The sequence below is a fragment of the Engystomops pustulosus genome, chromosome 1, assembly GCF_040894005.1.
Source record: "Engystomops pustulosus chromosome 1, aEngPut4.maternal, whole genome shotgun sequence".
Lineage (NCBI taxonomy): Eukaryota > Metazoa > Chordata > Amphibia > Anura > Leptodactylidae > Engystomops > Engystomops pustulosus.
The window spans coordinates 174,164,997-174,178,371 of record NC_092411.1 but is presented as its reverse complement, the minus strand read 5'-3'; the positions used below and the strand labels follow the sequence as shown (position 1 = coordinate 174,178,371).

Here is a 13,375-nt window from a genome sequence, read left to right as displayed (position 1 = left end):
CACTGTCCTACAGACCTTATCACCCTTCACTCATGTGATCATCATATGAGATAGGAGCTTCTGTTATTGTGCAGTACAGATCTATTGACGCTACATGTATATACTCTACTTCTCAGGTAATCAGGGATTTTGTTGCAGGTTGGGGCTGTGCGTATATATGTTCAGGACAGGTACTACTCACACTTCATCCAACCTGCGGAAGTCACATTTTAGTCTGCCTCTTTTCTCCGACTCCCCCCCCCCCCCCAACACCCTTCCCCTCCTCTCTGTAGCTGCCGGCCTGCTTGCATTTATATACTTGTTTATGGACCACCTTTTGTGTATGACATTTCATTAAGTTTCAGTGTAGGCATTAGTTAGGCTCTCAGCGACCAACTATTATTTTTCGAATTTTTGTTTCGGACATTGTGACATTCAGAATGGGTCAGGGGTGTTACAGGGGAACATTCTTCCTAACTGGACCCTCTGCTCAATAATTATATATATCACATATAGGGTAAATGGATACAGTATACACTGACATTCTGTGGTGAGATGTCAGTATGTACAGAGGCCATTTGTTCATTACATAGCAGAAGGCTTTGAACAGGAAAAAGCCACCATGAACCAGGTGTGAGATTCTCTATCTACACACACTGGGATCTATCCTGAGGGGTCTCTTAAGGTGGAGTTATAAGGGGTGGGCAGGGGCTTGCCCAAAATGGATATTTAGGCTGGTAAAACCAGAAAGCTCTCTCTTTGATTGCCAACCCTCCCTGGACGACCAGCACTTAACATAAGGAACCCGGTTATATATTGTGTGTGCTTTGTGTGTATTTATATAACTTTATAAGAGTAATTATAACATAGCACTTATTATAATATAGTAGACGTGTATCCAATGGATATTTCAGGTGTTATGTGTTTTACCATATATACATAACCAAGTGTCTGCAGTGAGTGTGTATATATTAGTGTAACTACATGTACAACCTGTAGCCATATCCCATTTACACGGGGATCTGTGCCCTGCACGTGTATTGGAGGAGTAGATCTATAGATGCTATTGTGCATGAGTCTTTATAGATACATGTATATATATGTCTTTATAGATACATGTATATGGTCAGGTACTGGATGTGACTCCTGCTTCTGGGTATATCCAGGAGCTGCTGTAGTGTTATATTGATATTTAATATAATATATATATATATATATATATATATATATATATATATATATATATATATATATATATATATATATTTATTAGCGAGTGTCCAAGACGGGGCAGGAAAGCAGGTTTGTGTATAGTTGTGTTCTCTAGAGGAACTGAGTAAAAACCCAATCCCCAAAATCCCCTTTAACACTGGGCTAGCACTTTTTCCAGCCCGGGGTAGTTCCATACACACATGGGGGCATATTTATCATATATTTATCATCACGAGCGCCAGCGTATGATAGCCCCGCCACTGCATATTCGCCTCTTGATGTATCGGGGCAGCCAGCTGCGCAGCTTTCATCCTACGCCAGGCAGCAAAAGTCGCCGGCAGCAGTGAGTGCGCAGGGACAGTGACAACCCTCTGCTCGGCCGCCCCCCCCCCCCCCCCTTCACGCCCCACTGGTGTGAAGGTGGCGGATCGGGGCAAATAATCGCAAAAGCTAGCAACAAGTTAGCATTTGCGATTATTTCAGGGCCTCTGCGCCACTGGCCTGGCAATTATGCCCCATGGTGTGTGCTTTTTGTCCTGTTCATGTTTTGCATATCTTTGAAAAAAATATTGAGGTATCGTAATTCTCCTTTGTACGCATCTCATTGCTTATTGTTTGATGCATCGCTTTTTGATGAGTGGACACCTTTACTCTAGTTGTGCCCATGTCCCCATTTTGAGTTAGTTTTATTTTTTGAAACTGTATTAAAATACCTTAAAACCTGCACAAATGTGGTATCCCTGTGATTGCACCGAGCCATAGAATAAAGCCTTAAAAACCAAGCCCACAAGAAAATAGTGTAAATGCGTTTCATGAATTTCACTGTATGGAATAAAAAAAAATACCATCACTAAGAAGTACAATTTGTTACACAGAAAATATAGCTCATGCTTTGTACAAGGGTAAAATGAAAAAAGTTATAGATGTTTGAAGACAGAGTGAAAAATTTTGAAAAAAAAAAAAAAGGCTGCGCCCTTAAGGGGTTAAAGAAAGAGAGGAGCCATTTAACCGACTCCCTACAGACGCTGTACTATTATGATGCAGCATTGGGCCGGGTGTATGGAGAGGACTCCATTTAGCATGGGTATTGAATTTTCCAAACACAACAAATACAAACAGTAGGTATTGCCACTGATTAGGGGCGTTAACCATTTAAAAGCTGCATACATGCCCCCAACTTGGAGGAGTGAGGATTGGTTGATATGGCAGTCGGAAGTTTATTCATGACACTTGAAGATGCTTGGAGATTACAAGTAAAACTGCCATATACTGCAACAGTATACTATGACCCGTGACAGTCATAGTAAGAGATCGGCACTCCCCGATGACGTCACACATTTTAAATGCCAGCAGCAATCGAAGGGTTAGCACTGAGCGCGGGTGCTATGGGAATATTCAGAAAAGCTCACCAGCTATGGACAACAAGAGCAGCCGACGCATAATGAGGTTTTGCAGTAATTATAGCGAACCAGATCAGAAATTAGGAGATCCATAAAACACACAATAACATTCTCAGTTCTGCCATCTCAGCTATAACTTACACCGTCAACCCTGCTGTGCCTCCATCACCTGGATAAAGACCTTATCTGCCTGTAGCTTGTAAATTTATTCTCCTCACGCTGCAGTTTGCCAGCATGAAGGCTGTGTCTGTGATCTCTTCCTGGAATGCAAGAGGAGGGGCCAATGCAAAGAGGAGCTCACTGCAGCGTCAGGAGAATAATCTGTCCTGCCTGACCCTAGACTCCTGATTTCCCCAGGAACCGAAATTGCAAAACATATCCACCCAATTTTTAAACTAACTTTCTCAGGACGCATTGTCCTTTAAAACACCTCAAAATTACTTTTATATGTTAAAGCATTCCAAAGTTTTAACCAATTAGAGTGACATTCAGATTGCAAAAAAGGGGTTAGCTAGGAAAATGAAAACTGACCTTGGCAGCAAGGGGGTAAGTAAAGAAAACAAACACTTTATAAATCTGGTCTTCTTAAAAGAATAAATGGAATGTCAATTGAATGCAAAGAGTTAGTTGGGGAGTAGTAAAAAAAATAAAATCTAACATACTACAGAAATCATGATAAATACAGCAGTTTCTGGTCACTAGTGAAACAAATTCTTCATTTTCTAAGAGCCCATATCCAGAGGTCGCATTAACGCCTCACCACGCGTCATAGACGCGTGATGAGGCGCCATTACCCCCCAAAATAATTGCCATGCGTAAAGATACGCTTGGCAATTATTCCGTGTAGCGCGCAGGCTGAGCGGCCCGGCGCGCACTGTATAGGAGGGGAATGACAAGAGCGATCGCAGCGCGCGCCGGGCCGCTCAGCAGGATGTGGAGATGTGAGGGCCGACCCCGCGATGCTGCTGCTCCAGGTCTCAATGCCTGCAGCAGCGGCCAGCGGTCATGTGATCCCGGCGGGACCTGAGAGAAGTGCCGGGTGAGTGTGAGCCGCGGCCGGGGGTACACTGCACTCTGTGTATGCGCTGGGTGAGTGTGTGCTGCGTGTGTCTGCCATGTGCTGTGAGTGTGTGCTGTGCGAGTGAGTGAGTGAATGCTGTGTGAGTGTGTGTAATGCGCTGTGTGGTGTGTGTGTGTGTGGTGAGTGTGCCATGCGCTGTGTGTGTGGTGAGTGTGTGCCATGCGCTGTGTGGTGTGAGTGTGTGCTCAGCGCTGTGTGTGTGTGTGTGGTGAGTGTGTGCTCAGCGCTGTGTGTGTGTGTGTGGTGAGTGTGTGCCATGCGCTGTGTGTGTGGTGAGTGTGTGCCATGCGCTGTGTGTGTGGTGAGTGTGTGCTCAGCGCTGTGTGTGTGTGTGGTGAGTGTGTGCTCAGCGCTGTGTGTGTGTGTGGTGAGTGTGTGCTCAGCGCTGTGTGTGTGTGTGGTGAGTGTGTGCTCAGCGCTGTGTGTGTGTGTGGTGAGTGTGTGCCATGCGCTGTGTGTGTGTGTGGTGAGTGTGTGCTCAGCGCTGTGTGTGTGTGTGGTGAGTGTGTGCTCAGCGCTGTGTGTGTGTGTGGTGAGTGTGTGCTCAGCGCTGTGTGTGTGTGTGGTGAGTGTGTGCTCAGCGCTGTGTGTGTGTGTGGTGAGTGTGTGCCATGCGCTGTGTGTGTGTGTGGTGAGTGTGTGCCATGCGCTGTGTGTGTGTGTGGTGAGTGTGTGCCATGCGCTGTGTGTGTGGCGAGTGTGTGCCATGCGCTGTGTGTGTGGCGAGTGTGTGCCATGCGCTGTGTGTGTGGCGAGTGTGTGCCATGCGCTGTGTGTGTGGTGAGTGTGTGCCATGCGCTGTGTGTGTGGTGAGTGTGTGCCATGCGCTGTGTGTGTGGTGAGTGTGTGCCATGCGCTGTGTGTGTGGTGAGTGTGTGCCATGCGCTGTGTGTGTGGTGAGTGTGTGCCATGCGCTGTGTGTGTGGTGAGTGTGTGCCATGCGCTGTGTGTGTGGTGAGTGTGTGCCATGCGCTGTGTGTGTGGTGAGTGTGTGCCATGCGCTGTGTGTGTGGTGAGTGTGTGCCATGCGCTGTGTGTGTGGTGAGTGTGTGCCATGCGCTGTGTGTGTGGTGAGTGTGTGCCATGCGCTGTGTGTGTGGTGAGTGTGTGCCATGCGCTGTGTGTGTGGTGAGTGTGTGCCATGCGCTGTGTGTGTGGTGAGTGTGTGCCATGCGCTGTGTGTGTGGTGAGTGTGTGCCATGCGCTGTGTGTGTGGTGAGTGTGTGCCATGCGCTGTGTGTGTGGTGAGTGTGTGCCATGCGCTGTGTGTGTGGTGAGTGTGTGCCATGCGCTGTGTGTGTGGTGAGTGTGTGCCATGCGCTGTGTGTGTGGTGAGTGTGTGCCATGCGCTGTGTGTGTGGTGAGTGTGTGCCATGCGCTGTGTGTGTGGTGAGTGTGTGCCATGCGCTGTGTGAGTGTGTGCCATGCGCTGTGTGAGTGTGTGCTGTGTACTGTGAGTGTGTACCTTATGGTGTGTGTGCGCTGTGCGAGGGAAGGAGGGAGTGTGCGCTGTGCGAGGGAAGGAGGGAGTGTGCGCTGTGCGAGGGAAGGAGGGAGTGTGCGCTGTGCGAGGGAAGGAGGGAGTGTGCGCTGTGCGAGGGAAGGAGGGAGTGTGCGCTGAGGGAGTGTGCGCTGTGCGAGGGAGGGAGTGAGTGTGCGCTGTGCGAGGGAGGGAGTGAGTGTGCGCTGTGCGAGGGAGGGAGTGAGTGTGCGCTGTGCGAGGGAGGGAGTGAGTGTGCGCTGTGGGAGGGAGGGAGTGAGTGTGCGCTGTGCGAGGGAGGGAGTGAGTGTGCGCTGTGCGAGGGAGGGAGTGAGTGTGCGCTGTGCGAGGGAGGGAGTGAGTGTGCGCTGTGCGAGGGAGGGAGTGAGTGTGCGCTGTGCGAGGGAGGGAGTGAGTGTGCGCTGTGCGAGGGAGGGAGTGAGTGTGCGCTGTGCGAGGGAGGGAGGGAGTGTGCGCTGTGCGAGGGAGGGAGGGAGTGCGCTGTGCGAGGGAGGGAGTGAGTGTGCGCAGTGCAAGGGAGGGAGTGAGTGTGCGCTGTGCGAGGGAGGGAGTGAGTGTGCGCTGTGCGAGGGAGGGAGTGAGTGTGCGCTGTGCGAGGGTGTGTGTGTGCGAGTGTGTGTGTATTGTGCGTGGTGAGCAGACAGATGATTTTTTTTTTTTTTTATAAATAGCGTCTATTAACATTATATACGGCTATTATATATTATTTAGTTATATGTATTACCGAAATTTTCATACTCCTCCTCGACTAAAAATACTCCTCAAAAATAGTAAGAGGAGTATTTTTACCCTTTGGGAAAAATGTTAGTGCGACCTCTGCCCATATCTCTGCTGTCTGTAAGCTTTGCAGTACACTTTATGCTCCGAGTGGAGACTTTGCTCCTCCAGTTAAAAACTTGTGCACATTATAACAAATAACAAGCTTACCTAACATTAGGATTTCCCCCGTTTTGCAAAATCAGAGTCAAGCATCTCAGGGCACACTCACTCTCCTTTCCTGAAGCAAGGTGAATGGCTGCAATGCCAGTCGGAAGAACTAGATTTGGGTTGGCTCCATATTTCAAGAGATTTTCTACCTCCCTGAGGAAAGATATAGATTTTATTGTGAGGCTGTTTTTAGAAGATTTAGCTTCGATTTAAAGGCCAAGAATAACAGAAGAGTAGGGACACGGTAAGCATCAGAATATGGCCTTCTGCTTACAAATGTTCTCGGTACATGGAAACAGACCAGTGTGCCGTGGCCAGATCCCATGAACCAAGCACAGTGCAGAGGACTGGAATGGCGAGAAACAGCTGCTGGAGCACTAATGCACGCTGTATTCTTTAACCCCTTAACGCCGAAGCCCTTTTTCTTTTTTTTGGGGTTTTCATTTTTCACTCCCCAGTTTCAAAAATCTATAACTTTTTTATTTTTCCATGTCCAGAGCTGATAGCACATTGTAATGAATGGGTTAACCCGAAGATGCCTCGGGTCTTTGGAAGAATCGAGGCTACCATGGCGGCGGATCGCCGCTCCCTGATGCGATCACCTGGAGCGACGATCCTCAGAAAAATGGCGGCGCCCTCCATAAAATTAGGAGCCTCTGTTTATATTTGTATCGGCTTATACTCGAGTATACATGGTATATGGGAAATATTTATTCTATTTTATGATGGAGGAGCTAGATAGGACAAATACCCTATATACTTGAGTATAAGTTGAACCGAGGTACCTAATTTTACCCCAAAAAACTGGGAAAACTTATTGACTCCGGTATAAGCCTAGGGTGGGAAATGTGGCTGATACCCTCTGTGCTCGGTGATCTGCGTCAGCTCCATAGAGATTAATGGAGCAGAACGATCAAGTTCGACTGTCTGCTTCGTTACTCTGACAGAGCAGCAAGGGGTCTGACGAAGGAATGAAGGACCCCATCAGATAGTTTTCAGGATCTGTGGAGGTCTCATCACTGAGACTCCCACAGACCAGCAAGTGAGGCCCTATCCTGTGGAAAGGGCCTAACATTGCTATTACTGGGGTAGGGCTAGGCAGTTCCTAGAGGGTTTATACTGGGCAACAAGTCCTCTTTAACACCTGCGCGACCAAGGACAAACTATATCGAGCTACACAGTCTGTGCTGGCACTTAACTTACCTTTACATGGGTAACGATCGGTTGCCATGGCAGCCTACAGTCTCAATGAGACACGTAGGCATGCCATGATCTCTAATAGCCAGCAGGCTGGTAGAAATCATTGCAATATTGCTATATACTGCAATACAGTATTATTGCAGTATATAGTATTAGTAATCGGACCATGCAGAGTTACCCTGGAAGGTCTTTAATAATGGTAAAATAAAAATTAATAAAAAACAATATGAAAAAAAAAATAGTAAAAGAAGTAAAAGTTTAAATGTCCGCCCTTTCCTTAGACCACATATAAAAGCAAATAAACAGTAAGGGTACATTCACACTAACGTATGGAGGACGTACATACGGCCGATATACGTCCTCCATAGACGGCAATGGGCGCACGGCACCCTACGGGAGCGGTACGGTGCAGCACACGTGTGGCACTGTACCACTCCGTACCCGGGAAAAAGATAGGACCTGTCCTATCTTTACCTGTAGTACGGCGCCGTGCGCCATTACTTCCTATGGAGAGGGTCGGGGGTGAGCTGCGCTCACCTCCTCCTCCTCTCCCCGTGCACTGCCGTTGCCCGCTACGCTATATCAAAATATAATGACTATTTTTACCAGCGTTTAACCCCTTAACAGAAAATAGCACCCAAAGTCGACAGTGCCAATGTTTGGCCATTTTGAAAAATATTAAAAAACAGTCCTCATTAAAAATGTCATCAAAAGTCGCAAAAAATAACACCACCCACAGCTCGGTACACTGAAATATGAAAAAGTTATTAGCGCCAGAAGTTAGCAAGAACGGAGAATTTTTTTTGAACAGAAGGTTTTAATTTTTGTAAATGTATGAAAACGTGATAAAACCTATACAAATTTAGGATCCTCGTGATCGTACCGAGCCAAAGAAAAAAGTAGACATGTCATTTGGGGCGCTCAGAATTTTTTTTTTTCCGCTTCCCAGTACACGACATGGAATCATAAGTACTGTCACTATAAAGTGCAATTTGTTTTGCAGAAAACAAGCCCAGGCACAGCTCTTTACACGGAAAAATAAAAAAAGTTACAGATTTTTGAAGGTGGGGAGTAAAAAATTAAAACGAAAAAGGATTGCAAGGGAAGGGGTTAAATAAAATTCAGATGTATGAATTTGGGCCAAATTGTGAAATTGATGTTACCTCTATCATTTATTAGCCTGGGGGAGCGCAGCATTGTGTGAAACTGCGGCCATCTGTGGTACAAATGTCAGCGTCAGGTTTATGCAGCATTTACTGTGATGTATGCAAATAGGATTTACTATTGGAAAATCCAAAATGTGTGACCATGTGCCCTCAGAGGAAAGGGAATTGTTGTTTATACCAGGAATAACTAACATTGGTGAGGCTACACCTCCAGTCTTTAGCGTCTTATACTTACTTGGAGTCTTCATTCTCCACCGCTTCACACAACTTTCGAGCCAAATCCTCCATATCCCACAGGTCACGTCAGGAGGATCATTGAATAGGGGAATCAGTGAAGTTCCACAACACTAGCACCATGACAAGAGCTTCCTACCGTATTTCACATACTGCGGGCGAACAATAATAAGGAAAGCACTGCTCTTTCCCGCTGCCCCCTCCCATCATATGCGGAATCAGCCGATGGTTCAAACTTCCCTCCATTCAGTCAGCGCACTTACTCCGCCTACACTCCTCGGCCTCCCGCCTAGTGAGGAAGGCGGGGACTAAGTGCACCAATTCGTCTGCCCGCACATCCCAATCTTCGTATAGTTATATGGCGAGCCCCAGCCTCTGCACGTTATGTTACTCGGAGCGTGTCACATACGGTAAAGCTATTCACTCAGAATAGGTTTTTCATAGTCTCGGTAAGATAGCGTCAGGTTTATGAGAATGGCGAAGAGTGAATTGTCGTCCCCGCCGCCCTGAACCCTGTTATGCCAGGGAATTCGTCTGGGTTTACACGTCCTGGTTACAATCACAACGAGAGAAACTTATGTGAGACTTTTATAACGCTCAGTTAACCCACATTCGCTTTTATATGAATTGCCATAGCTTGTTATGCAGTTTTCTGGCTGTGTAGTGTTCATTGGTGAAAAAGAGAAATAAATGCATTTTACCCGGAAAAACTGCACAGCCAAAAACCACAGTGCAGAATAGTTTAGTGTGTGTGGTTTTACTGCAAGGAATAAAACCTCTATTGAAGGGCTCATGCACATGCCAAGATTATATGAATGTGCCATGAGGCCGCAGTCACGTGGTGCAGTTTGGTTGCATTTTCAAACACGTTACAACAGCTGAGAGGTGATTTGTCTAATTACATTACTATTAACATTTGCATTTACAAAACGCAGTGTAAATGTGATGTTAACACATATGTTAACAATGCACTAACATAATGTAAACACAATGTTAATACATCCCGTTAATGTTAACAGATCTCTTCCTCTGTTTTCACTCCTCTCCTGTTTTGGGAATCAAAAGCTGCATCTGAAAAACTGAACGTGTGATGTTTACAAGTGATATGTTTTCACCCATTATCATTCATACTTGCTTTTGGCTTTTAAAACTGCATCTGAAAAACTGAATGCGTGAACACACCCTGAGGGCGCGTTCACACGTTGCGTTTTGACCTGCATTTTCATTGCGTTTGAAACGCATATACAACAGCTGAGGAGATGAGCAATGAGACGCATGTGTTTCATTGGAAACGCACAGGGGTGTACCAAGCTTGTCTGCTGCTTGAGGCGACCCATAGAGAGACGCCCATCCCCCTGCACACATATGTAATATATCAGAGAGTATCAGGACCAGATCCTATTGGTTTGATGTGAAGATAAAGCAATGCAAAATGCATACAGCACACCTCCATGTAGTATAAAATGCATACAGCGGACCGCCGTGTAGTATAAAATGCATACAGCGGACCGCCGTGTAGTATAAAATGCATAGAGTACCGCCATGTAGTATAAAATGCATAGTGTACCACCATATTGTACAAAATAGAAGCTCTTATTAATATCACAAATACAGCCTATATATACACATATACAAACAGTAGATACACCATATACACACACTGTACATACATACAGCAAATATACACACACGTATACATACACACATACTATATACTGTATATACACACACACTATATATATATATATATACAGATACACACACATTTATATATATATATATATATATATATATATATATATATATATATACACAGATACACATACATATATTATATATATATATATATATATATATATATATATATATATATATATATATATATAAAATCAGGGAGTGTCCGGACCAGATCCATCATAATGGTTTGGTGTGAAAATAAAGCAATGCAAAATGCATACAGCGCACCACCATGTAGTATAAAATGCATGCAGCCTACCGCCATGTAGTATGCATACAAACAGTAGATACACCATATATACACACACTGCAAATACATACAGCAAATATACACACGTGTGGCGGCGGGGGGGGGGGTTCGTGCGCGGGGGGTCCAGGCCCATCGCGGGAGGGTAGGTGTGTTGGGCCCGGAGCAGGGGTGGGTTATGGAGGGGCTGGGAGGGGAGTTTGTTTGTGGTCTGGCCCGGGAGACGGGAGCGGAGTGATGTGGGGAGTGAGAACACAGTGTCGGCCGGCTGCATGGTGCCGGCCAAAGCACTGAAACTGGAGTTCGTTCACGGGCAGAGGGGGGCGGGCACACGCTGGAGGATGGGTTGAGCCGGGAACATGGTGCCGGACGGGAGCGGAGGGTGGTTGAACCTGGAGCATAATATGCGGGGAGTGGGGGTGGGAACACAGTGTCGACCGCCGGACAGAACACGGGAGTTCTATGCCGGTCGGCAGGGGGGTGGAAGCACGGTGGCGCCGACGGTGGGGAGCATGGTGTCGGACGCACGATGCCGCCCTCTCGTCGAGCAGGAGGCATGCAGCCTGAGGCGAGATGCTCAACTCGCCTCATGGCAGGTGCACCACTGGAAACGCATATGCATAATGCAGTGCAAACACCTGGAGCAGAGCTTGGCCCAATCGCATATGAGCTTCCGTTAAAATGCGTGCGATCCTTAACCTACACATGGTGTTTTGCATTGTTTAAATGTAAGACACCAAGTGCTGGTTACCAGTCTCATGCGTTTCAATGAAAGCGTATAATCGCTTGCGCCTAGCCTTGTCCACAGGCATTTGCAATGCGCTTGTAAATGCAATACAAACGCCACATGTGGCACGTTCTCACAATGCGTTTAGTCTGGGTTTTTTATTCGTCTTTGACGCATTCCAAAGGCTTCAGCCTTAACACATGCTAAGGTTATATTGCGTTTCCACTGCATGTAAAACGCAATGTAACCTCAGCATGTGATCAAGGCTGAAGCCTTTGGAATGCGTCAAAAACGGTGACACATGCATCGTGTGAAGTGCCCTCGGGGCACATTCACACAATGCATTGCGTTGTGGTTTTTTATGCATTTTTGCTGCGGTTACACTGCATTTAGATGCAGTGGAAAAATCACAACGCAGTGGGGGACATTTACTATGGCGTTTCCGCCAGTTTTGTGGCGCTCTCACCACATGTTCTGCTCTCCTACCTATTTATTAGCTGTCGGGGACAGAAAAAATGACTTTTTCCGTCTGCTCCGACTCTTCTCCGAAAAGGGGCGTGGCTTTGGCGGAGTGGAAACTCAGACAGAATTAATATGTGTCACAGCCATTTTTGGGCGCTGTAAACTGGCGGAAAGTAGACCAAAAGAAAACTGGTCTAGCAGGGACTGTTGGACACATTTCTGGTGCTTGGGACAGATTTTGGTCCCAGGGACAGAAAATGGGCTCGGGGACAGAAAATGGGCTCGGAGACAGAAATGTCTCTGCACAGCTCTACAATATTAAATGTGTATCTTCTTTCCGAGAGCAGGTCGGTAACAAAGCCAATGCAAACACCGACACTCTAAGTAAATGTCCCCCATTGTGTGAATACGCCCTCAGTCTGCAGCCTAGTGTGACAGGCCTTAATCTAGTGTAATCACTATGCAGTTGCCGCCCTATGGGCCTTGGCATGATCTCATTAGCGTTTCCAGTGAAACACATGCAATTGCTTACTGATCTCATGCGTTTCACTGCAAACGCAAATGAGTTTGGGCTGACGCACGCCGCCATTGCGCTATCGTTGTGTTTGTAAACACAGTGCTAGCGGTGTCCGTAGGTTTGTAGGGTTTATGCTGGAAAAGTGCCTGGGACTTCTAGGGGAGAAGTGTCTCGGGCATTCACTGACCCCACATGTGTAGCCCCAGGTACTTTGGGCCATCCTAGAATTGAATTTGACAAGTTTTTTTTTTTTTTTTTTTTTTATGAGGAGCTATTGAATTTAATTGTAGACCAGACAAATCTCTATGCTGCACAGTATATTGCCCAAAACCCCTCTTCATTTTATGCACAACCCCAAATGTGATCCCCTGTCCTTGCAGCATAGATGGAGAAGTATTGGGGCATAATACTTCAATCAGGGGTTACTGGAACACAGACTTTGTGTACCACACCCTGATGTTCTGCATGGCGATGAGCAGGAAGCGCTTTGAAGCCATCAATAAGTTTTTGCATTACACCGACAACACACAGTGCCCAGTTATAATAGTTAAACCCCTTAACAATGCAGGTTTTTTCACTCTATTCTTGCTCTCCACCTTCAGAAATCCATACCCTTTTTATTTTTCCATATACAGAGCTGTGTGACGGCATATTTTGTGCATAACAAATTTTACTTCTCTGTCCCATAATTTATTACTCCATGCCATGTACTGGGAAGCTGGAAAAATATCCAAATGTGGAAAAATTGGGAAAAAAAAGTGTTTGCGCCATGTTCTTGTTGGCTCGGTTTTAAGACTTTCACCGCTCCAAATAACACCTCTGCTTTATTCTTTGGTTTGGTACTATCACAGTGATTTCGCAGCACTACGCCATACTCCTGGGGGAAAATGTGTTGCAACACATTTAAAGAATCTTGCGCATGCTTCACTACACACAGGCAAACTGCACATAGTGCAGTTTGCACCACTCTAATTAATGTGCCCCA

General features: G+C 46.3%; 1 protein-coding gene across 4 annotated transcripts in view; it reads right to left on the bottom strand.

The window, feature by feature from the left end:
- Nucleotides 1-9,019, bottom strand: part of ANKLE1 (ankyrin repeat and LEM domain containing 1) — a 142,784-nt gene extending 133,765 nt beyond the window's left edge. For 2 of the 4 annotated variants that reach the window (XM_072113903.1, XM_072113902.1), the window contains exon 1: nucleotides 8,702-9,019. In XM_072113903.1, coding sequence (XP_071970004.1) covers nucleotides 8,702-8,714 — 13 coding nt within the window. In that variant the 5' untranslated portion in view covers nucleotides 8,715-9,019. Of the gene's footprint in view, nucleotides 1-6,100; nucleotides 6,254-8,701 lie in introns of all 4 variants that reach the window. The other 2 variants (XM_072113900.1, XM_072113904.1) reach the window with 2 other exon arrangements.
- Between the last annotated feature and the right edge of the window lie 4,356 nt (nucleotides 9,020-13,375).